The 26,548-nt window shown below is 39.8% G+C and overlaps 1 protein-coding gene across 1 annotated transcript in view; it reads right to left on the bottom strand.

Annotated features, from left to right (window-relative positions):
* Positions 1–26,548, bottom strand: part of LOC124722918 (formin-binding protein 4-like) — a 252,502-nt gene that overhangs the window by 85,271 nt on the left and 140,683 nt on the right. The window contains exons 3-6 of the mRNA XM_047248071.1: positions 18,930–19,098; positions 9,890–10,081; positions 6,201–6,339; positions 618–1,948 (exon numbers count right to left, since the gene is read on the bottom strand). Coding sequence (XP_047104027.1) covers positions 618–1,948; positions 6,201–6,339; positions 9,890–10,081; positions 18,930–19,098 — 1,831 coding nt within the window. The remainder of the gene's footprint in view (positions 1–617; positions 1,949–6,200; positions 6,340–9,889; positions 10,082–18,929; positions 19,099–26,548) is intronic.

The raw sequence follows: 26,548 nt of genomic DNA, 5'->3' as shown, positions 1-26,548 counted from the left end.
TTCGGGAGTGGAATGGTAGAGAGATAGTATGATCGTGGTTCGATGAACCCTCTGCCAAGCACTTAAATGTGAATTGCAGAGTAGCCATGTAGATGTAGATGTAGAAGTAGAAGCTGCCAACAACCAGTCATGCTCACTGACCTTAGCCACTCAGGATTCAGATGTCAGGACTTGGTATCCACCAGTCTTAGACTTACATTGTGATTTCCGCAAATCTGTTCAAGTGTTACGAAGAGAGAGAGAGAGAGAGAGAGAGAGAGAGAGAGAGAGAGAGATGATGACGATGATGATGTTTGATATAGGAACATAAAACGCAACATTTAATTTTTTTTTTTAATTTTTTTTTTTTTTTACATGCAACTTGTGCCTGTCCACAGATCAAAGTCATCTGTGTGTTGCCATGTATTAAACCATAATGTAATATTTAGTTCTTTGAGTAGAAATATTTTAAATGTCAATTTAGGGAAAAGGAGTGCCCATAAAAACAAACTGAGAATAAACAATGGAAATGGAATTTGATGAGTCTCTGTACTTGTAGCGCAAATTACTGAAATACTTTAGAAATAGAGAAATAATATCTTCTGTAACTAAAAAATCATAATAAAATAATGACTGACCTTCTTTTTCTTCCTGCACTGTGGGTGTCTTCTCTGCCTCCTCGTCTTTGTTGTTTTCTAAGTCCTGAGTGTGAGTAGATGGAACCAAGGTTTCTGCTTTGACAAAATTTATCATATTTCCATGGTTCTGGAAGGCATTCTGCACAGGAACTGCAGTACGTAACTGTACAGGTGAATCCAACTCGTAGTTTTCATGATTATCTGATTCTCTTGGCTCAAAACCAAGGCCCCGGCGTCCACTATTATCTAGACTTGACCTATAGGATGCAGCTGTTATGACTGCCATTTCTGTTACAGCAGCAGCTACATCTGATGTTACATTCGGATTATTTTCTAAAACAGTGGCACTAGGAACAAATGATTTCAAAAAAGGCACTTTACTTTTCTGATCTGTTGAGTCAGTTTCAGACAGTGTGTCTGTTGTTGAAGAATGTGTAGTGGTACTAGAACTGTGAATCATTGCTACAGGTGATTTATGAGATTCTATTGTTGGCTTCACCTCTTGCTTCCTTTCATTTGGTACATTTTTCCTGGACAAGATCTCTTTTTTCTCTTCTTCTATATCTGAATCATCTCCATAGCCCGCTATCAAAGCAAAAGATCCTGTTTTCTCAACATTTTCCTTTGTGGAATTATTCTCTGCATCATCAGTTTCCAATTCATCTTTTCTATTAGTTGACTGTTCTGTTTGATTTTCTGTAATTGTTTTATCTTCATTGTCTACATTTGCTTTTGCATTCACATCATCACCAGAAAAATTTTCTGCAGCAGAAATTTCACCTGCTGAACTTTCTGAGACATCTGTTTTGTTTTGTACACTGGATGGATCTGTACATATACTTGCACCACTTAATTCTGTTTCAACATGAGAAGACAGCTGTTCAGGATTGCCTTCAGCTGGCTCACTCTCCTCTGAATTGACAGATGTAGTGGGTATGCTGTTTAACCTTGGGCTTGCCTTTTGTTCACCTTCAGTTTTTGAAGTTGGTGATATCTTATGATCTGTCACAGCTCCTTGTGATTCTGTGTCAGCTCCTCCTTCAACTGGTCGGACTCCATCACCTTCAGGGGGAATATCTTCTTTGTGCTGTAAAGCAGCTATACAAGCTGAAATAGACTGAGGGTGTTGCTTGCTCAACTGAGCCTCCTTAGTGGGCAATTTTTGTGGTTTTACCAGTGGCTGTGGACCCAATGTTGTTTGGGGGAAGACTGGGCAATGTACAGCTGAAACACCTGCCTGATGATGCCTCTTCTTTTTTTTCTTCTCTGGCATGCTTTCATCAGATTCATCTTCACTTGGGGGCCCATATGAAGTTATCATTTCAATCTTCCTGCAAAATAAAAACACATTTTTAGAGGAAATTAAAAAACAATTTATCATAATCTTTTCCAATACGTGGAATCAACTCAATAAAATTTGCTTACTTCTAAATGTAAATGATGCAGTGAAATATCAGTTATTTTTAAAATGTGAAGCACTAATCAAATTTAAAATCACACTCAACTGCTGAATGTTTTACTACAACTTCCACTGTAGGTGGTATGGGTTGCCTTCCTTTAACTATAGTTCAATTCTTTTATCTTGGCGGCTCGCGCATGCCCGCCCAGACGCGGGAGATTGCTGCGTTGCCAGTTGCACACGACTCACGCACCAAGAGAAGCAGCACCATAGTATAGCATAGTTCGCAAGCTTACGTTTAGGGCGTAGCACGCAGTTCATGAAGTAAAGCCACCACGGCCGCATTAACCCTTTCGCTGCTACAGAGACGTGCTCCCTGCATTCCGCGCTGTGCGCGATTTTGTCACTGCACTGCCCGCCTGTGCTGACACATGGTGTTCCGACTGCTTTGACACTCTTTTCATTCGATTCCACAAAAACTATTTGGCCCAAAAATTAGATTTTTACACATCTTCTTGACTGATACCTTCCCCCCATAAATGACTTAATTTTGTTTCGATGTTCAACGCAGTTATTATGCAGCATTAAATATAGTAAACCATTGCACGAAATTTTGAAGAGTTTGCAGAGGTAAAAGTCCATAGAGTATACTTTCCGTATGGTCGATTTTAGTTGCCACAATGTTGAGAATGAAATGTGGACAAGATACCTAAATTTCATATAAAGTTTACTGTATAACAATAACTCATTTAAGTACCACATAGGGGTCTTATGTAATATTGAGAAATATTCCGTCTTTCGTGACTGTAACAAAAGTTTTATTTACACCAGGCACATTTGGCTTTATTTAAAAGCACTTCAATCAACCAAAAGGAAGTAGACAAAATACATTAAACAAAGCTGTGGACTTACAAAAACATTAGGACTTGAATATACCGTCTATCAGTGAAGTGCTCTGAGCTATGTCAAATATAATTTTTGTGTGTGGCACACAAAAACAGCATTTATTTGCTAGAACATTGATCAGCCGACACAAATGTTGAATATTGTGTTATCGCAGCACAAAACTACAAAAGGCGACTTGGCAATGGAGGAGACAAAACACTGTCCACTGAAGATGCTTCAAAAGAGAGAAATGTGTCTGGTCTAAATACGTCACTTATTACAGTTGCAGAAGAGGAATATATTTCAATACCATTGGTAAAACTGCGACTGTGGAACAAAAACAAGAAAGAGAACATGAGTACCATTGTGTGTGTGCCATACCTTTCATTGATTGAAGTGCTTTAAAATAAAGCCAAATGCTCCCGGTGTAAATAAAACTTTTATTACAGTCGCGCAAGACAGAATATTTCTCAATATTACATATGACACCTATGTGGTAATTATATTAAATGAGATATTGTTATACAGTAAATTTTATATGAAATTTAGGTATCTTGTCCACGTTTCATTCTCAAAATTGTGGCAACTAAAATCGACAATACAGAAAGTATACGCTATGGACTTTTACCTCTGCAAACTCTTCAAAATTTCATGCAATGGTTTACTATATTTAATGCTGCACAATAACTGGGTTGAACATCGAAACAAAATTAAGTCATTTACGGGGGGGAAGGTATCATCAAGATGATGTGTAAAAATCTAATTTTTGGGCCAAATAGTTTTTGTGAAATCGAATGATAAGTGTGTCAAAGCAGTGGGAACACCATGTGCCTGCACAAGCGAGCAGTGCAGTGATGACAAAATCGCGCACAGCGCGGAATGCGGGGAGCATATGTCTGCAGCAACGAAAGGGTTAATGAAGAGACAAAGCACTAGAAATTTCAAAAAATTGTATTCAAACAAATAAAATTCGTGAAGTAAGACACTTTGATATTGTCTTTAAATAAAGCAAATAATAAGCACCGCACAAGGTTTGAACTCTACACCTTTCGCTTACTAACCCAACGCCTTAACCGTTATGCTACCACAACTCGTCCTACAATGTAACAGCACGAGGCATCTAACAGGTCACGCAAAATACTGACAAACACTGTTGGTATGATTATGAATTACTCACACTTCGTCGAAGTACAATAGGAAATAAACAATTACCGCTCTTCTTTATTGCGAAAAAAGCGGTTCGTGAGATTGATACAAACCCCTTTCCTTGCTATCGCCTGAATTAGGAGTCTTATTGCTTGTTTGGTTTAATTAATTAATAGAATATGAAGCAACTGGTATAAAGAATGCTTTTTCCAAACTTTCTATAAAAGAATATCTGCTATCAAGACATTGCTTGTGTTTTATTACTTTATTTATGACTGAACGTTTCTAAAACTGAAGACACTCGTCTGTGCTCTGCTCTGCAGTCGAGATCTGTTCATTGGCTGACTGTGTTTTGTGACGTCAGATGCGCAGAACGAACCTAAACTCGGCCGCCAACATATATGACGCGCACTTTAGAGAACCTCCACATCTAGTCAATTTTGGAGGAATCTAACACTGAATGAGGTACTTGAATGATGATGGTACTTGGCGTTTCTTATATATATCATGTATTGCCTCGACTGAATATATGCCTGGTAAATATTCTAGGATCAGCTCCCACTTTCTCTTTGGGTTATAAGCATGAGCTGTGATCAACTGCGCAACCAAACATATGTTAAACACTAACTATCAAATAGAAACACCTATTAATTTATGCTATACATATACAAAATGACTAACACTGAACTGTGGCCTCTGAAAAACTCTGAAAGATCAGAATAACAATCAATCTTATTTAACAACAATTTTGTACCAAGTATGAGACAGCACTGACAATACTTGTGTATATTATAGAAAGCTTGTTAAAACAGGGATGCATTATTTTTGTAGTCAATATAGTAGGGTTGTCCCAGACCATCATAAAACAGTTTACATGGTAATGCAGTACTAGAGAAGTCAATGAAAAAAACTGACAAAACATCACTAACATAGAGTAAATTACAATCTTACAAGAACGGAGACACTGAGTCTATCCTGGTTATGGTTTTGACCATCTTCAAAGGGAAAATCACATTTCTATGCTAATATTATCTGGAGAAGAGTTTGCTCACAAACTGCTAACTCGGTATGCAATAATTCCACAATCAAACAGGTGTGGTACGAATGGGCACATTTCTAGTGAGTCACCTAGAGTGCCTTTCCCCCTTGCCATCCTTACCAATTCTTATTAGGGCTTCACAATTTCTTTTGCACAAAGCATTCATTGCAGATGAAGCAGTTACTAAAATTCTATGACGACGAGGAAAAAAATTAATCTTCCAATATTTTTAACAACTATGAAAGCATTTTATTTGATAGTTTACAGAGTTATGAAAAATAAAAATCAAGGTAGACAGGCTAAATTGTGAATAAAACTCTTTACAATAAGAACCTTACTACTTTGTCAATGTGCCCCTTTCCACAGTTATTAACAGCTGTGCTTTTTATATTTATTACAGAAGCAAAGTCTCAGTTCCACAAAAACAATTAAATGAACAAACTTGTAACTCCATTAACATTTTCAATAACAAAAACATTTAGAATGACACCTAAATATGCCACAGGAGAACGTTAAGTCAAACAGTTGAGCAAAGTTAATAATTTGTGTGCTTGGGTCTCTATACTTTATTGTTTTGTGGCCTAGGTCATACGGAATGTTTTGAAAATAATGCCATATAGGTAACTAGACGATTTTTTTTTTTTTTTTTGCAATTTTTTACATTTTTAATAACGCTATAAATAAAAATATCATTAAGAAAAATACATGGTATTATTTGTAAAGTTACTAAAAATGATGGACTACAACCAGGAATTCATTTCTTTCATTAATAACAGAGTAACTGTCAGATAAATGGAGTCACATTAAGATAGATGGATCAGGTGTTTTTGTAACACATTAATGGTGCAGCAGAGTAGTTATCCCAAGAATACATAGAATGATATATTCACCACCACTAATTGTTTACAATGAATGCACTCTCAACTTTTAAAGTTACAACTGCAGTTATTTTTAATGACAAAGATTTTCAGAATAGAAACAGTGTCATCCATCTTAAAATTATACACTTTGAGTGCATCTAAAGATGCTTTTCATTTTCTTATTTACATGGAATTTACACACTTTGACTTTTCTTTTAATGCAGGTTCAGCTGCAAAGCTGATGAGGTACTTACTCTTCATCTGAGTCATCTGGTTTGGACTTTGCATGTTTCTTCTTCTTTCTTTTCTTTAAGTTTTTCTTGTGCTGTTCTATGGAGATAATTTTCTTTGGATTTATAGGCCTTTTTAACACAGCTGGTGCTTCAATAACAGCTGTAAATTAAAAAAAAAAAAAAAATCATAATGCCTCTGACAACTTCATAGTAAAAAATGGAGACTAAGCTCAAAAAATGACATTCCTCTTCTATCATACCACCCTGTTGCAGAAAAATAGTCTTTTAAACAACAACTAAAGACCAACAAAACTTTTATGCAAACAAATACACTTTTATTTTACATTTTTCTGATTGAAATTTTGGACCTTACATGACCTCATCAGAGTGATGTTACTGGGACAAAGTACCTCATCTCCTACCTTCCAAACCTCACAGAAGTTCTCCTGTATACCTTGTGGTACTAGCGCTCCTGGAAGAAAGCATACTATGGAGACATGACTCAGCCAGAGCCTGGGGGATTGTTTCCAGAATGAATTTTTACTTTGTAGTGGAGTGTGCATGGACATGAAACTTCATGACAGATTAGAACTATGTACTGGAGCAGGACTCAAAAACTGGAACATTTGCCTTTTGCAATAAAGTGCTTCATCAACTTAGCTATCCTAGCACAACTCACGACCTGCCTAAGCAAAGGGAGAGGTCTCAGATTTGAGTCCTGGTCTGCCACATAGTTTTAATCTGCCAGGAAGTTTCAAATCAATGAACACTGCTGCAGAGTAAAAAACTATTTTGGAAGGGTATTACTTTCAATTTTTGTTTCCTATGCAAGGTATGGTCAGTCAGGACAGGGTTATAGCCACTGGCTGAAGAAACATATTTTATTATGTCTAACTCTGCTTTGAAATCATCTTTGGACATGGGAACAGATTGGAGACAGTGTGCCTCTGAGCGGAAAGCTGATTGTTTGTGTGTTACTGGGTGTTGTGAGCACCAGGGTATGCAATAAATAAATAAATAATAAAAAAAATATAAAAGGACTTTGGCAGTCATTGCACAACTGAACACTGTACGCCCCTGCCTTCTATCAATATGTAAATCAGCTCACAGAACTGCTACGAAGGCTGCCACAGTTTAATGCAGACTTTGAAACCCAGTGTAAATTGACATTTTTCACAAGGACTAAGCTTTGCCTTTCCAGAGCTTAAAGCAATGTTAAGTAACAGATACTGGAATGAGAATGTGCAGGTGTACATTCTCACTGAAGTTGTGCAGCTCACAAGAAACACCCCTCTACACTACAAACCCTCCCTTTGGATGTTATTGTAGATTCATCAGTAGGGTTAGATGTTGGTTTTTAGGGTTGTTCATGGCACTCACTGCAAGAAAAAAATAAATGAGATATATGAAGTGTTAAAATAAGCAAAAATACTAATTTGTGCATACTGAGTTTAATAAAAGGCACAAGATACATGAGAAATGAATTGCTGTGGACTCTCAAGGTGCATGGCACATATTCACACAAACATATTCAGAACTGTTGGACAGCGAACTTTGATCATGTGATTGAGCTGGCAGTAAATGCCATAAACTTTACAAATGATGACCTGTGAAATATGACAGGAAGAGTGGATGTGATCTAATTGTTAACACATGAGAGACTACAAGGTTCCGAAGGCAGAAGCAAAATGAATTAAGTGATGTAAGTAAAACAGAAAGGGAAGAAACATTTTGAGCTGACAGTCAACCTGTGACAAACATTTGTTATGCAAACTTGCTACAGCATGGGATACAGTATACAGTTAACAATCATGATTTAATTGTAAATTATTATTGTGACTTTAATAACAAGTCATTGATCAGCAGTTATAATTCCATTCACGCATTTACTTTTCAATAATCATGGCAACAATTTCAAATTCAGTGGCTGCTGCTCTGAAGATAAAAGGATCAGATGAGGTGGTTGCACACTGAAATAGTTCAAGCCCTCTATATACCACTACCACCTCTTAGATCGCAATACAGGTTGAACCTTCATGTGTTATCATAGAATCAACCATAAGGTTAGACAGTGATTGGAGGATCATAAAGTGGCATTCAGTTTCCCATCACAATTAGTCATTACTGAGCTAAGACAAAGATTTATGATACTGGTGTTACTAGCATCCATCATCATTGAGTGAAAATGGAACAAAACATGACAACTATTTTGTGGTACAGATGAATTCTTGCAGCTAGCATTGTTCTGAATTTATTCACGAACAAAAATGTGACAGCTTGTATAGCATCATCTTGCCAAAATAGAATTTCTGTCATGTTAATTGACAGCCACTTCACTGAACATTAGGAAAGCATTACACCACACATTCCTGCATTACATTTTTTGAGGAAACATGGTATGGAATTTTTTGTAGCTCATCTCATCAATTATGAATAGTAGTAATCAAGAGACAACATTAAAACACTAAACAGACTAACCGGGATTAGCAGTAAAGTCATAAATTTTGAAAACAATGTATATGAGAATGGATGGACATCATCAACAATGTGTAAGGATATATAATATGTGCATGATGCTAGATTACCACTCAGAAACATTTTTTAAAAAGCAAAAAATAAGCTAGCTCTCAGACAAAGTACTTTGACAGAGCATGAGCACACACGCATGTATGCAGCAGGGGTGGGGGATGAGAAGCTGGCGTGATGACAGTGAGATGGGACGAGCTGCATACAGGAGAGGGAGAAGTAAATGACAGACTGGGATTAGTGGATACTGACACCAAGGGGTTACTGGAATTAATACTATATTGCAAGGAGACTTTCTATCTGCATAATTTTGAAAATTGAGTGTTGGTGGTGCGTACACAAATAGAATCAACTGTAAATCAGCCAATGAAGTCAACTGCATTACATGGCAAAACATGCTCTGCAACTGGGTGATCCAGATGGCTGCTGGCCATAGTTTGGTAGTGAGCACCCATTCATTAAAGCAAATAGTTTATTCGGGGTCATATCCACATAGAATGCTGTGCCGTTTTTTACAACAAAGTTGATATACAACGAGGCTACTTTCACAGGTAGCTCTGCCACTGATGCGATACAAAATGCCACAGACAAGGCCAGAATAGAAAGTAGTCAGTGGATGTATGGAACACGTTCTTCACCTGGTTCTTACATGGGAAAGAGGGTTGTTAAGAGGATGGGCAGAGAGGCAGACAATGATATCATATAGGTTGAATGGGTAGTAGAATACCCCTTTGAGAGTGGTGAGAAAGACTTTGGGGATTACATGGCACTAAGAGGGTTGTTGCAGCCCTGTTGGACAATGTGATTTAGTTATTCCAGTTCTGGATGAAAGACGAATGGGGTGCTGCTTTCTGGATGACCAGCAGGTGTGAGAGCAGTGTTTAGTGTGTTTGGAGACGTGGCACAGGATATCTGATTTCGGACAGAGTTTGAAGGGTAGTTCCGGGATATGAAAGTCTTGTTGATATACTCAGCATACCAGCACAGGAACTGCTTGTACCACTGCAAATGAGGCAACCAACATGGATTAGGGATAAATGGGGAAGGAAATTGGTCATGTCCTATTCAAATTAATCCTCACAGCATTTGAAACTGTCTTCATATAATGTTTGGTAATTTGTTTTTTCTAGAAGCTACATAAATGGAATATGTGCAGCATTTTTTTTTTTTTTTTATATATATACCTGGGGTTTGCATGTTAGGAAGAACACCATACTCGGGAAGCATCATTGGCATCTGAGTTTGTTGCATCCAATGCTGATGTTGGAGAAAATAATATTGGTATGCTGCGGGCATCTCCCAACTAACTTCATTTGTTTCAACATTCCAGTAGTAGACATAGCCAGAATTTTCATCATAACATTCCTGCCATGAAGCTGTAAATAAGAATATTTAAATATATACTCATCCTGATACATTACGTAATTCCACCAAATCACAATTTACACACGTGCAAATACCTTATATTACTGGAGCAACACACACAAATTTTTTATCCTATACATGATCAAAATAGTATCGCACAACCAGAATTAGAGTTCAGCACAATTTACAGACAGGATTTTGGATTGGAATAAGAATATTTCTTGTAAGAAAAAATGAATTTTAATTTAATCAACTGCCTAGTGAAACACCATTAATAATGCTGCATCCTGCATGTGAGTGTGTGTGCACCAAGTGTAGTGTTGCCGTGTGTGCGTACTTAAATCAACCGTCAATGGCATCAGCATGGGCTGGCCACTAAAGGCCGCTTGTAGGAAGCGTACACACGGCACAGACTCCACGGTGCTGTCTACCGGTGACTCACGCCCATATATCATATATGCATGGAACAGTGCCAACTCACTCTTACTATATTCTTTTAGTTTTTACTGCTCACATTAGTTGTTCTGTATATCGCTTATGTTGCACCTTCTGTATGATTACTCTGTGTCTTGTTACGTGTGGAGTCATGAGAGGCTTCTTTCCATTATTGTTCAGAGGTTTATAAATAAAGCCATGTTTGTGTTACTTGGATTGGTTATTACACAATTGGTGACAAGTTTGGAACAGTTTCTGTGTGTGCAGTCTTTAAGTGCCATTTTGTCAGGTTTAGTCATTGTGGACACCATGCTATTGGCCCTGATTGAACAGCTTACTTCTGCAGAGACCACTTTGTTGGCCTCCATTAACAGACAGTGTACTGTTCGACCGGTAAATCCACTCACTTTTCCTCCATATAATGATTCAGACCAGGATTAGTAAGCTTATTAAAAAAGACTCAGACAGCATTTTTTGGTTTTCGGTGTGACAGATTCGAATTTGTGCAAAGCCTTATTCCTCTCATGGATTCCACCTAAGGTGTATCAATTACTGTGTCAGCTTGCTTCTTACAAGAACTGGCAGCTCTTACTTTTGATCACATGCAGTTCATTGTTCAACTACCATTGCAAATGAACGCATGTCATAGCGGCACGAGTTGAATCATACTGATCCCACAAGAAACAAAACCAGTCATACATGGCCTCTAAAGCTGAACTTCACGGCCTTAGCCATAAGTATGAGTTTGTTACTGATACCCATAATGACATTATGCAGACACTATGGTGTGTGAAGCTATTATCTTTTAGCTCCAGACAAGGAAGTGTGCTAGAAGGCTTTACTCTGAGAAAATCCCTGTTTGCAGAAGTTTTGCAAATAGCACAATCTTTTGAAGTGGGTGACCAAACTGAAGCCTGGGTCAATGTGGCAATGGTGTCACAAGATGTGCCCACTAGGACAATAGATAGCTTGCACAAGGAAGTGATAGTGGTGGCGGTATACATGCAGGTCCAGCACCGAGCAGACCAAGGCCAGCCCAAGCAACCATGACTGCATGCCAGCGTCAGCATTATATATTTTCATCTTGTCCTTTATGTTTTGTCCAACATGAACATCGGGTGTGCCCTAAGCTCTTGGTTACTCGTAATACTTGGCAGAAGAAATGCCATACTGCCTCAGTGTCTCATTCACAGAAGGTTGCTCAGGATATGGACATGGACGTAATCTGTGTGACTCCAGTGCTTGTGACTTCTCCCAAGTTGTTTATAGAGTTCAGTATTTTTTGCCACAGGTCAACATAATTATCAAACATACATAAGTTTAGACTCGTCTCCATTGACACCAGTCACGTGGAAGCTGACCAGTTATAAAAAAAGATTGTGCTGTTGGGACAATTTACGGCATCTGCCTCTTGCAAGTCAGTGGTTCTTTCTATTACACTTTTGGTGGTTGCTGATGCTGATGTTAAGAACTTGTTCAGGATGGACACATTTCAGGAATTTGGATTTTCTATCACCGATGTAGTTCACCTTGTGTCCAACCAGGTACCAGAATGTCAACTGGAACCTCCACGTGAGGAGTTTTTAGACTTTTTTTCAGAACGTATAGCATGTGCTATGAATTTTTCTGCTCACATTTCTTTGAAATCAATGGCTCAGCCTCATTTTTGCCATGTGCGTCCTATTCCTGTCAGCCTCAAAGATCATAATTGGTCAGACTTAAATCTCTAGTTGCACATAGTAGCTGCTGTTGCCACCTTGTTCAACACGGCTTGCTAGATAAAACACTGGGATGAGCTTTGGACCACCCACAAAACTATTTTTCCTTACGGTATCACCTCTCTGTCTTTGATGGTGTTTTGCTGTTGTCTACGGAAGATCACACTCCCAGTGTAGTCAATCCAGCCATGTTACAGCACGAGGTTCTATGCTTCTCCACCAGGGCCATTGGTGAATTCTGTGCACTAAAATGTTGGCTAGGAGACATGTTTTTTGGCCAAGGACTGATGGTGAAATTGTCTGTTTTGTCATGGTTTGTAAGCACTGTGCCCAACAACAGGCATCTCCCAGGGCGTCCCTGTCCCCTGGCCTGCTCCACACCAGCCAGGGGAACGCATTTGTGTTGATGTTCTGGGTCCCTTCTTGAATTCCTATTGGCTCTTGGTTGTGGATGCATTCTCTTGGTTTCCTTACATTCTCCAGTGTGCGTTGATGTCAGCAGATGTCTTAGTTTAAGTTAACGGGCCTCAATTCATTTCTCATACCTTTCAACTGTTTTCTTTTTGCCCCCTCACAGCATTTGTCAAGTTACAGCTCTGCCATTTACCCCTCAATCAAGCGGCGAGGCAGAATGACTATTGCATACATTCAGGTCCCAAATGAAAAAGTTGGTTGTGGATTCATTACTGGATGATGCCCTTCTCTGTTTTCTGAGCACCTATCACTTCATGCCTATGTGGGAGCAGAGTCGGCTGAGTTGCATCACAGCTGGAAACCATGCATGCTCCTCCACCTTCTGCAGCCTGCACCGCACCTGCTGAGGTTAGATTCATCTGGCCAATCTGCACTGGGATCGCCAATGTGGGCACGAGGGTTTGGTCACTGGCCCAAGTGGATACCGGCCACGGTTGTGTGCTGCCGTGGATGCCATTTTTGTGATGTCCGTATAGCCAATGGGCTAGTGTCACAACACTTTGATCAGCTGTGCCCCATTCGCTGCTGGAAGCTACCAGTTCACAGATGTAGCTCCCATTGCTGGAGCTCGGCCCGCTGCCCTCTGTCTCAAGCCTGTCGACACCTGCTGTTGAAGTGGCTTTGCCCCATTGGTTGCTTCCTCCACGTGCAACGCCCTGGGTTTCCAGCTTCCCAGTGCTGGGTGCCGGTCTGTCTCCAGCCTCGAATCCATTGTAGCAGCTTGCCGACCTCCTCATCATCATCGCCTCAGCCATCATTGCCAATGGGTCCAACACCATCTCCTCCACACTGGGACCTGTCTGCTGAGGATGACACAGAGATGGTGATAGCACTGCCTTCCCTGGTGCTGTCATTGGGTGCCAAGCAGGCCCATTGCCCTCTAGCGTGCCCGTGTCTCCCCATGTTCGGCCCAATGTTCCGGTGCCTTCCCAGTACATCATCCTGCAGTTCTTGCAATGAGCTATAGAGCTATTTGATTTAATCTTCATCATAATAATCATGCTGAAAGGGAAACAAAGAATCCACTGCGATTCCAATCTTCCACATGTGCATAAAGAAAAGCGGTGTCTTCAATTTCTGTGTTGTGTGTGAATGTCTTGATAGGTAGTATTGGGTCAATCCAAACGAAGTTGTGCAGTAAAAATTAAGTCGGTTGCTTGACCATTTTAAATATTTTAATTTTTTTATATGTGATTACCCTATAATTGAGAAGTAAAAAACAGTTTTTTAAAAAATTTTACCTTTCACCTTTACTGAATGGCGGCCATTTCCGCTTGTAAGTGTGCGACGATGTTTCAGTTTAGAGACATTAGCAAAAATATGAGTATCTCTGCACTGGGTTAAGTTACAACATTGCAATTGACATGGTTGTTTTTAGAAAAGTGTCCTCTACAACACATAATACCCCAAATTCAAAAATAACCACTCAAAATGACCTCCAAAGTTTGGTATCCAAATTTTCAAAAATCCACTTTTTAGGTCAAAAATAACAAACAAGGAGTGATTTATGAGATTCTATTTTTTTCCTATAGTTAGATATCATACACTACTAGCCTCATACAAAGCAAGAACACTTACAACTGTTTCCTTAATTTTATAGGGATTTTTGAAATTTGAAAATTTTCATTTTTTGTAAAGTTTTCAAATTAGTTATCTCAGGTGGGACTGAATATAAAAATATGATTTTTGCACAGTTTGTACACCTATATGACAGCAATGTACTGTAAAAATTTCAACATTGATATCTGACTGTGAACAAAGATAAGAATTTTTGAAAATGAGGAAATAATTCGCATTACTCTACAACTGATCTTATGGCTGTTGCCTATTTAAATGGTTTATTGTTTCATAGTAATAAAATTTAATTGTGAGATATATTTAGTTAACACTATCACCCAATGGTCATTTAGTTTATTTATTTTTAATAATGCGATATTAAACAATAGCAGCTTTCACTTTTGTCCTATGGTAATAAAAATGCCCAGTTACGTTTAGGTTTATTTTCAATAAAGAAGTACATTATTTCTGGGTGTGGCATTGTAGAAGTACATTATTGCTGGGTGTGGCACTGTTGTAGCCAATCTGTTCTGAAACTTCTGTTTGTTACTAAAATGAAAATTTTCAAATTTCAAAATTCAATAAAAAATTAAGGAAACATTTGTAAGTGTTCTTGCTCTATATGAGGCTAGTAGTGTACAATATCTAACTATAGGAAAAAATAGACACTCATAAATCACTCCTTGTTTATTGTTTAAGGCCAAAACGTGGATTTTTGAAAATTTGAATACCAAACTCTGGAGGTCATTTTGACTGGTTATTTTTGAATTTAGGGTATTTTGTGTAATAGACAATGTTGTAGAGAACACTTTTCTAAAAACAATCATGTCAATTGCAATGTTGGAACTTAATCCAGTGCAGAGACATTCAAATTTTTGCTAATGTCTCCAGACTGAGAAATCGTCTCGCACCTACAAATAAAAATGGCCACCATCCAGTAAAGATGCAAGATAAATTATTTTAAAAAACTGTTTTGAACTTCTCAAATATAGGGCAATGACATTATACAAAAATTAAAATATTTAAAAATGGTCAAGCAACAATCACTGGACTACATCATATGGATTGACCCATTGTATCCCAGTCTCTCTGATTAACATCTGCGTATATCGGGATCATATCCGGCAACACCTTAATAAAATATTCTGAAATGCCATTCAGCTGTGGATGGTATGCAGTTATCACTGTGTGGATGAAGCTGCATCGTAAAATTACTTCTGACACCAGTCTTGACTGAAACACCTTTTGATAATCAGAGGTCATTGCACATGGTGCTCCATGCTTCAAAAATTATGTCTTTTACAAGAAACCTTCCAGTGTCTGCAGCGTACTGCTGATATGGTTGTGAGTGAGTTGGTCAGTGCGCACTTCTAGCCATTTATTCCTATTTGTTGACTTGGAGAAACCTTCCAAGGAGGTAAAGTCTAATCTGGTGAACTGGAGCAACTACAGCAGTAAGTGGTAAAAGGTTTCCCAGGGGTAACTGAGGCACATTGTTTCATGGCTGGGATACTGTACAACAACGGCTTACATCAGTCTGTTCCAATGGGCACCCCACCCCTCAGCTTGTCTGCAGGCAGCCTCAACTAGTATAAGCTAACCCCCCACCCCCACCCTCCCCCTCCCTACCCCGGTAGCCCTACTGAATGTGTTCTGCCCATGCCACAAGCAACTTTGCCACACCTACTTGAAGGCTCTCAGCCAGAGCAGTACAGTCATGCTGGCTACAGCCCAGCTGCCCTATTGCATACACATCAATTGTTTGTCCATTCAAGATCAGAAACGAGCTTCGTATAGTTGCTTTAAAGTCGCCAGACAGTCTTCTGACATCATCTCTGAACTCTCCATCTCTGTGTGCCCATAGATGCAACTCATGAGTCTCCGCCACTGTCCACTTGTCATCTGAGTCTGTTGTTGGGCACAAGTGGACTCACCTCACTCAAAAAGGAGAGCAAGGTCACGAGTTCACAAGCCTAACAGTGCACTTGTGGCATTCCCCTATATACACAACTGTTCTGAAAGAATTACATTTCATTTATTTTACACAATCATCATTTCAGCTTTACAGCAATTTTCAAATGCAAGGTGTAATGTCACAAAATTTCCAACCTGCATAAAGCACAGAAGCAATTTAAATACCAATATAACCACTGACTGGTTAACAGTGAATGTTGTCCTGTTTGTAAATATATTTATATAGATAAAACTTTTTCAAATACAGCTGTAACTTTATTTTAATTTTTAATATCTGTTCAGAAAATGTCAAACAATTACATTGACACACACACACACACACACACACACACACACACACACACTCACACTCACTCTCACTCACTCTCTCTCTCTCTCTCTCTCTCTCTCTCTTTCTCTCTCTCTCTCTCTCTCAAGCCATTACTGAGCCTGCAACAACAGTAACAGAAAACATGGCATGAGGATGAAGCGCAATTGCTAAATGGTGATTAATTGTTAGATAAATTAGAGAAATGAGTGATAAACTACACAACTCACTATTATCCCATGAAAGCTACTTGCCATGATCAAATGAATACATAAATAGTGTGCTTTTTGTCACAGGGATATAACAGTGATGTCGCCTGTGCCCAGTTTTCATTTGACACAGCACGTTTCCTTGTAGTGGAGTTGGAATAAACAAGAATACAATCACTTTGTTTGCACTGGATGAAATTTGTACATTTTTTTGCCTGAAGTGTGGACTTTAGGTTGAAACTTGTTCCAGATATCACTCCTCCTCTACTGGAACACATTTCAAATTGTATACTTCACAACAACTAATTTTCGTCATAAACCCTCCACAGCCTCATAACATATAGCTTCGTTAAAGCCCATTTGATCCTGATAATTAGTCATTTCATTTTATCACTGCTTCTTTACAGCAGTAAGATCATATACCCATGTCCTGTACCAACAGTAAGTCACAACTAGCCTCATACACCCCTGCAAGCTTCAGTAAGGGAGAATGCGTCTACTAGTATGAAGCGACCACCACAGCACACTTCTCAGACTCGTCATACTCACGGAACTACAGAAGGAATGAAGGAAGCCCATTAGCATTGATGTAACAGCAGTACCTCGAGTTGTGAAGTATCCAACCCGAACATGAGATTCGTACTCACTTCATTTTCTTATCTCTATTGGCCACCCCTGGCTTCCAGTTCCAGTGAGGGCCTACGCAAATCCCACACGAGCTGATGTTTGAGCAGCTTGAAAATACTAGAGTATGGTCACCTGTAAATAAGCAAGGACAACAAGCAACCAATTCTGTCCCATAGGATCATAATTGCTTATATAAGGTGTTCCGTCTATTTACTTGGATTCTCACTGACCACTTTTTTTGTCTTGCACATCATCTAGTAAAGATCGCTCTTCACTTTGTTTGGCTGTAACGTTAGGTAGTGCAACAATGACTGGAATATAACCAGCACTATAATATTCCTCCAACTGATTCCAATGCAGTTGGTATTCTTGTGTTTGCATTCATTCTTGTATATTAATGTAATCTTGTATTTCCAAAGCTCCAGTGTCTGTATTGCCACTTGTCCTGAAGGATTCTTCAGCTTGTCAGCCAACAAAAGAATGGTGGTCAGTCACAAAACTACATGGTCTGTCATATAAATAGGCTAAGAAGTTACTGACAATCTGAGAAACTGCAACTCAATTTTTTTCAGTTGTAGACTAACTCTTCTTGAACTCAAAGAGTAGCACAGGTTTAACTGAAGCTTCAGATACAAGCTGTTGGCTTTTGCCAATGATCTCATTAAAATGCCAAACATAAATGAGTCATCAAAATGTAATACATGTAACATCTGCACAACAACAAGAATTAAAGTTATTCTCATGACATAACATTGGTTGGCTTCACCAGCTCACAACTGAGCTGTCACCTTGCAAACATGTGCTTCATGGACATATTAGACTCTGAGTTTCATCTGGCCATTACTTGAAAATTCTAGAGAAACATCATTAAGAAAGAACACAATCAGCATACCACAGATCGGGAGAGCAAAATCCTTTGCAACAATGATGGAGGCACTTCCAAGCTCTGTTGAATTATATCTATAAGACAGGTGCCCTTTCATAGGTTATGTTGCCTGCAGCATTAAAACATCCCAGCAGTACTGTGATAAACAATACTATGTTGGATTCTGTGCTGTCCTGCATTTTGAACTATACAATAACCAAAATTATTGATGAAATGTAATTTTTTCCTTTACTGTAAAGTTTTGTTAATCAAAATAAACAAACACAGCAATGACAATAATTTAGTACAACAAGCACACCACGTTGTGCAACAGAAATGGTCATAACAGTCAGGACTGCCATGATGTGCACCAGGCCACAAACAGCAGGTGCATTGCTGATGCAAGCTCAGCATGAAAGAGTTTACATTCAGGAGCACTTATCTGAATTGCAAAACGAAATGTTGATCGGTAGAGGAATGAAATGAGAACAACAAAAAGTTCAGTGTTGACTGGCACTAAACCATTTCAGTGCTTAGAAACTCCCTGCTGGGCTATTGTTACAAAATTTTGTGTGTGCATTACCAAAATTGAGTGATCACTAGTGACTACCATTATATATTCTCTCAAGAGGGGTAATTCCAAAAGCAAATATGATACTGATGTTCAGTAAAAAAACCAATTATGCAGCTTACTCATTGGAACCTCCATGTAAGACAACTGCTCCTCAAAATGTTGCATTTCACCAGGAGCAGCAGGATGCATTTCATCTACTCGAGCGACGGCAGAACTCATGTTCTCAGCTGGAGCAGGCACTGTAGGCGTCTCAGAAGTCTTGTCTTCAGATGACAGTGTCTGTATTTCCTGGATGAAAAAGTAAACGTTTACTCAGTAAGTGCACTTGGAACAAATTACTCAATAAAATGTGCTTGTAGTTTCTAGTATTTTGTATCTCCAGACATTTTTTGATTTTATTTTAATGATTAAACTTTCACATCTATTTTACCTTATGCATTAATCTGCAGTAAATTTACAGTGGATGTTGCATGAAGTGGATGCTACACAAGAAGAGTATTGCTGATACTGCTCCTGTTAGGTGTTATGAACTTCTGCCATATGAACAAAGAAAAAGAAAAAAAATTCTGTGTCACATTGTATGGTAAGTATCATAAATTCAAAACCCTTTCACAGATTAAAACTGTGTGCTGGACTTGCAAGTGATCGGATACTGATGATGAATTGACAGTTTGTACCCATGAACAGGGTTTTCAGGCAGTAAGACATTGAGACTGCATGGCAGTTTTCTTGTAGCTGTTTGTTCCTTGTACTCCTCCTCCACCTTGAGAAGATGCTACTTGGCAAATACACATGGTCAGTTGGACTTATTCTGCAGACAGTCATGCCAGGAGTTCGTATCTCCTATCTGTTCATGTTGTTAGAGCATTCAGTTAAGTCAATAGCCTCTATATTTTCCACCACTGCACTGATGACTGTCAGGTAATAACTTTCTGTAAATTGAGCCAACCACAAACCAGATGGTGTTCAATTATTTGCCACATTGGTCCAGTCAAACATAGTGTTTGTGGTCTTGAGGTTTTGGTAACATAGAGCTTGCAGCATTCACACCAAAATTCATACATAACTATAATAAGTTAGCAACTGAGAGATGTTTACCTATATCTTTATCTGTTTTGTCATTGTTGCATCTCTCAGATTATTGCATATTATTATTATTATTATTATTCCTTTATTATTACAGCATCTTTTTGCGCCTCACATTGTCCAGAAAAAAATGAGGTTGCAGCAAATGCGGAAGAATACATAGCCCAATGTTTACATGCGGTTTATTCTTATGATGAACGGACTACAAGTCACAGTGTCACTTTCACTAAGGCCGTGATTCAAAGTAGCATCGCCATGCTGAAATGATAGCTACAAAGATAGACATGTGTCATCAACATGGTTTATTTGGCCACACTGGATATAATTCACACCTGTAATCTGCTAGTGAGTTTGATACGAGTTTTGATTTTTCTTGTGCACTTTCCTATTCTTGTTAAGGAATTTTTATGACTTAAGTGCCAACAGACATGGGGTCAAAGCGAGTTGTGTACAAAGTGGTATGATGCAACATATGTGCCAACTTAAGACAGCCTTTTAAGCCTGTCACATGTATATTCAGACACTTCTTATTTCAAGTGATTGAAGACTGGAATAAGAATGCAAATGGGGGAAACACACAGACATGCTGGAGGGGGTACCTTTCTTACTTGCAACTCCTGGGCAAAATATTCTGGAAGTAAAGTGGGCCTCCATTTGGATCTCCAGGCAGGGGCTACTCAGCAGGATGCTATCATCAGGAAAAATAAATCTGACATTCTATGTGATGAAATATGGAATGTTAAATCTTTAAAACAGAAATGGACAAGCTGTTTAATGAGGTGGGGTGGCAGGAAGAACAGGACTTCTGGTAAGGTGAGCATAGGATTATCAACAAACAATCACATAGTGGTAAAGCAGTAGAAGGTCTAATAATGAATAAGCAAATAGAAAAGTGACTAAGCTACTATGAACAGCATAATGAACACATTACCATAGCCAAGACAGACACAAAGCCAACACCCACAAAGCTAGTACATATCTACTAGCTCTGCATATGATGAACAGATTGAAACAATGTATAAGATAAAGAAAAATACTCATATTTTTAAGAGAGATGAAAATTAAATTTTGATAGGGGAATGGAAATCAGCAGTAGAAAAAGGAAGAGAAGGAAAAATAGCAAGAGAACATGGACTGTGGGAAAGGAATGAAAGAGGCAGCCACCTGGTAAAATTCTGCACAGAGCACAATTTAATCACTGCTAAAGCTTGCTTTAAGAATCTTGAAAAAATGTTGTATACGTGGAAGAGAGCTACAAACACTGGAAGGCTTCAGCTACATTACACAATTGCAATAAAAAGATTCCGAAACCAGATTTTAAACTACAAAACATTTCCAGAGGACAGTTTTTGATGTTGCTGAGCAACAGTCATATAATAATTTTTAAACAAACACACTGCCATTTGACTGTATTGTTGTTTATTTAATTACAACCTAGGCTTTGGCCTTTTATGCCATTTTCAAGTGATTTAGTGTATGTTATTAACACGTCATGCACTACATCTTAATGACATAAACTAAATCACATGAAAATAGCATAAAAGGCCGAAATCTAGGTTGTAATTAAATAAACAATAATACAGTCAAAAGGCAGCATGTTCATTTAAAAAATTTCCAGAGGAATTTGGAGACTCTGGCCATAATTTACCAGTTTCCAACAGTGGATCGAAACTGAAGGAACAGCGGAAAGGTAAGAAATCAAGGATGTGGGACATCAATAAACTGAGATAACTACTGGTTATGGAGAATTTCATCGAGAGAATTACATAACAAATGACTGAAACAGGGAAAAGGACTTCAACAGAAGGCAAATGGGAAGCTTTGAAAGATGTAGTGAAGGCAACAGAGAATCAAAAGGGCAAAATGAGAAGGACCAGTCAAAAACTTTGGATAATATGCCATATTTTAAATTTAATTGTTGAAAACAAGATACAGAACTGCATCAAGTGAAGGAGAAAAAAGGGAATACAATCACCAAGCAAATTAGATTCACAGAAAGTAGAACAAAATGGCAATGCAGGAATGGCTAGAGGAGGAATACCAAGCTTTAAAAACACTAATGTCTATGGGAAAGATAGATGGCTTTTAAATAAAAATGAAAGAGACCTTTTGGAGAAATGAAAACCAACTGTACAAATATGAAGAGCCCTAACGGCAATGTGGTACTAAGCATAAAAAGGAAAAATGACAGGTGGAAGGAATATACAAATATTCTATACCTGGAAAATAAACTTGAGAACATTATAGAAAGAGTAGAGGAAGTAGACGAAGATGAGGTGGGAGATAAGATATTGTGAGAATAATTTGAAAGAGCACAGAAAAAACAAAGTCAAAACTAGGCACCTGGAGTAGACAACATTCCCTCATAATTATTGAGATCTTTGGAAGAATATATGACGACAAAACAATTTCACTTGATGATGCTGTGGTGTACAAGAAGGTATTGAAGTTGACTGACTGTAGGAGGATACAAGATGAATTAGAGAAATTTTCTAGTCAGTCTGATGAGAGACGGCTAGCTCAAAATGTAGAACAACATAAGTTATGTGGTTGAACAGGAAAAAAAAACTTGTTTCAATATCTTGGCATAACAATGCAAAGTGACATGAAATGGAATGAACATGTGAGGATTGTGACAGGGAAGGCAAATGGTTGACTTTGGTTTATTGGGAGAATTTTGGGAAAGCGTGATTCATCTGTAAACTACACTGCACATAGGACGCGAGTGCAACCTATTCCTGAGTACTGCTTCACTGTTTGGGATCTGTACCAGTCAGATTAATGGAGATCATCGAAGCAGTTCATAGACGGGCACTGCGTTTTTTAGCGGTAGGTTTGAACAGCACACAAGTGTTATGAAGATGCTTCAGGAACTGAAATGGGAATCCCTGAAGGGAAGGTGACATTCTTTTGGAGAAACACTGTTGAGAAAATTTGCAGAACAAAGTTTTGAAGCTGACTGCATGACGATTCTACTGCCGCCAAAATAAATATCACATAGAGAAAGTAGGGGTCATACAGAGCCATATAGACATTTTTTCCCCCTTACTCTGTTTGTCAGTGGAACAGGAAAGAAAATGACTAGCAGCAATAAAGGGCACACTTTGTCACACACTGTATGGTGGCTTGTGGATTATGTATGTAGATTTAGACCTGAGCCTCCGGTTGCACTGTGTCACAAGTCACAAGCATTACTCTTTTTGTGCCAACACTGTTTCTCGACTCACTCGTCGATGGACTGTGCACATAGCTGGGGTCCTGGATGCTTTGTAGCAAAGAGGGTCATCTTTGATCTGTGTGTCGCAGCCGCACAACCCGCTGCTGTCCTCCTGCCCTACGAGGGCATCAGGACACCATACATGCACTGCAGTCAGTAGTCACACTGGATGACCCTTTCATGTGAAAGTTATTTGTCAAGCTCCTCATTTTTAATGAGGATGTCTCTTTTCAGGTGGACAAGGGGGCTGATTTGTTTGATCAATCTAGCAGAGCATACATGATTGGTCTTGCCCAAGTTGTCTGTGTCGTTGTGGCATTTGGTGTCCGACAGGGACAGTTTTGTTCCCCTTTGTGGACAGTTCTTCATTACAGCAGCCTACAAACATGTTACACAGCTCATAACATTATTTGTGGCCGACCAGTCATTGGATACTAACATTTTTGACCTCAACACTTTTACACTGTTTGGGTTTTCTATCTCCGATGAAGTGTCAAGTTCATAACCCCCCCTACCTGTCATCTTCCCAGGAACTGGATGATCTTTGCTCAGCATCTGTGTCTCTTTTTGCTCAGCATCTGCATCTCTTTTTGCTCAGCATCTGCATCTCTATTTAGGCCAGATTTGGGGTGCACCTAAGATTTTCAGACACGCATCACCCTTTGGCCACGCACCACACCTTGTTTTTACGTTGCCAGACCCAATTTGTTTGCCTTACATACTGCTGTGATCCAGGAACTTGATATTGTCAAGACTGCTGGAATTATCAATACTGTGCAATTTATTGTGTGCGCCACCCCATCTGGTCATTATCAGAAAGCCCAATGGTTCTCTTAGACTATGTGAGGATTTGAAAGTTATGGTTAATGCTCAGTCACAGGTCCAAATGTATCTTATTCCCCAGATGAAAGACCTCCTCACCAACCTTGCTAGGAGGAGGAGAGGAGAGGAGAGGAGGGTAACTACTTACAGATTGAATTGCCAATCCTTACCCTCAGTTGTGCTTAGATGAGACAACTCAACACAACTTTTGGATTGTGTAAGTACAAGCAGCTACCATTTAGCACTGCCTTGCCCCCTGCAATACAGCACATTCCAGCTCCGGTGAATTACCTGGATGATCTCACTGTCACAGGACCCTCCTGCCAGGAGCATTTGTATAACCTCTGCACCCCCTTTACAACTCTGCAGGATACAAGGCTGCATTTTCATTCAGAAAAGTGCAGATTTTTCAACCAGAAGTGGTGTATTTGGGGCACTGGCTCACCACAGTATGAATCAGAACTAATGAATGTCACTGCCATTGATTTAATTCCCCACCAAAGGAACTTACCTGAACTGCAGGTGTTTTTAGACAAAGTCAATTATTACTCCAAGTTCCTACCCCATGCAGCTCACATTACACAACTCTTCAATCACATGCTTAGGAAGGAGTATGCTACAACTGGACCCCTGGCTGTAACCAGGGTTTGGCCAGTTAAAAACCATACTGAACTCTACCTCGTGTCTCACGATTCTCTCTCCTCAACGTCCCTTAGGTCTGGCGGCCGACACATCTGCCTGTTACATCAGGGCAGTATTGGCCCACAGGAATGAGGATGGCTCCAAACAGCCAATGGCATATGCATTCAAGACATTCACTCTTGCACAGTGGAACTACTCACAGACCGAAAAGGAGACATTGGTGATAGTGGTTGCCCTGAAAAAAATTCATGTCTCTCTGTTTTGGGCAAAGTTATCGCCAATTATAGATTACAAGCTGTTGGTTACATTAGTTGGACCCTGATACAAGCTCATGGAGTGAACAGTTCAGTGCCAGTGTTGGACATTGTTCCTGAGTGCATACAGTTACACCATCCGGTTTAAGCCCACGGCACAACATTCCAACAGCGACACTTTGTCTCATCTACCCACTGGCCCAATCCCTGGTTTCAACCAACAGGAGGTCCTCTGCTTCCACATCGATACTGCACAGCAACTTATGTTGGACAGTTCCCCCTTTAGAGCTGTAGGTGTCACCACCACAATACGCTGGGACCTCACCTTGCGGCAGGCCCTCCAGTACAAGAGCCCTGGTTGACTAACCTGCCACACTCAGTGGTTGGCAACCGCATCTAGAAACTTGTCGATGATGCCATTCTTTTGGATACTAAGACCGACACATATCAGGTAATCGTCCCAGCTGAATTGCAGCATTGAGTCATGAGCTTACTGCACCAGTGACAATGGGGAATGACCCACATTGGGAATGACACACAAGGAGGTGTTGACTCACTGACATGTGTACTTTCTGGGTATCGGTGGCAAAATTGACAGAACAGTCCATGGCTGCACATTGTGGGCCCGGCACCAAGTGGCACTCCCACAATTATTTTCACCCTGTTGTACACCCCGCACTCCCGGGAACCACATCCTCGTCGATTTTGCAAGTCCGTTTTTGGGATCAAAGTGGTTGCTCATCATGGATGCCTACTCCAAGTACCTGTATGTGGTGGGCAATGCATCCACCACAACAATGACACCCTCATTTATTTGGCCATCGAAGGGTTACCTCACACTTTGGTCTCTGATTATGGGCCCTAATTCATGGTGTCATGCCTTCAGAGAGTTCCGTGTGGCCAGTGGCTTAAAACACATTCTCAGCTCTCCATTCCATCCTTCCTCTAATGGTGAAGCGGATCGTCTCGTTCAGACTTTTAAGCAGAAAATGGTGAAAGCTGTCGAATTCTCTGGCTCTACATCGGCCCTCACCCTGTTTCTAAGTACCTGTCCCACCACATTTAGTGCTGGTTGTAGCCACACTGAGCTGCTCCACAGGCAGCAACTGTGGACCTTACTTCATCTTCTGATGCCATCCCCTTCAGCAGCCACCTCCCGGCTGCCCCAGTGTTATGCACCACCCACACCTGTTCCGATGGGGCCACTACAGCTTGAATGCCGGTAATGGTAGTAAAGACCCACGGTGGCAAATTATGTCTGTCCAGACACAGAAGGGGCTCGAGTGCTGCCACCACAAGCAACCCTGGCCTTGAACACAGGCGTTACACCTGCTGCCGCCATTTTCTGCTCCGCCTTGCAGTGACATGAGGCCCCAGGGCTGGCACCATTGGTGGCTGCCTATGACTCCCCACAGGTGCATCGGCACTATCTTTTGCATACATGAGGATCAGAGGCGAACCCTCTGCGCCCTCACCTCTAGCGCCATCCCAATGGACAATGCCAAACACCATCCCCTCCTCCAAGTAGCAGTCGAAGGGACAAGGTCTTCATCCAAACCTTTTTTCTGTCATCCGGAGCATTTCTGCCTGTATGTGCACGTTTTGTGGGAGAGGGCTCTGTTATTGGGCACCATAGCAGAGGTTGAATGCCTGCCAGGGAAGAATGACTTAGCATGTACAAAACATAATACAGCCTCATGAGAACAATGTATTGTGG

Source organism: Schistocerca piceifrons, chromosome X (assembly GCF_021461385.2).
Source record: "Schistocerca piceifrons isolate TAMUIC-IGC-003096 chromosome X, iqSchPice1.1, whole genome shotgun sequence".
Taxonomy (NCBI): domain Eukaryota; kingdom Metazoa; phylum Arthropoda; class Insecta; order Orthoptera; family Acrididae; genus Schistocerca; species Schistocerca piceifrons.
Note: the sequence above shows the minus strand (reverse complement) of the source record. Positions and strands in the feature narration are given on the sequence as shown.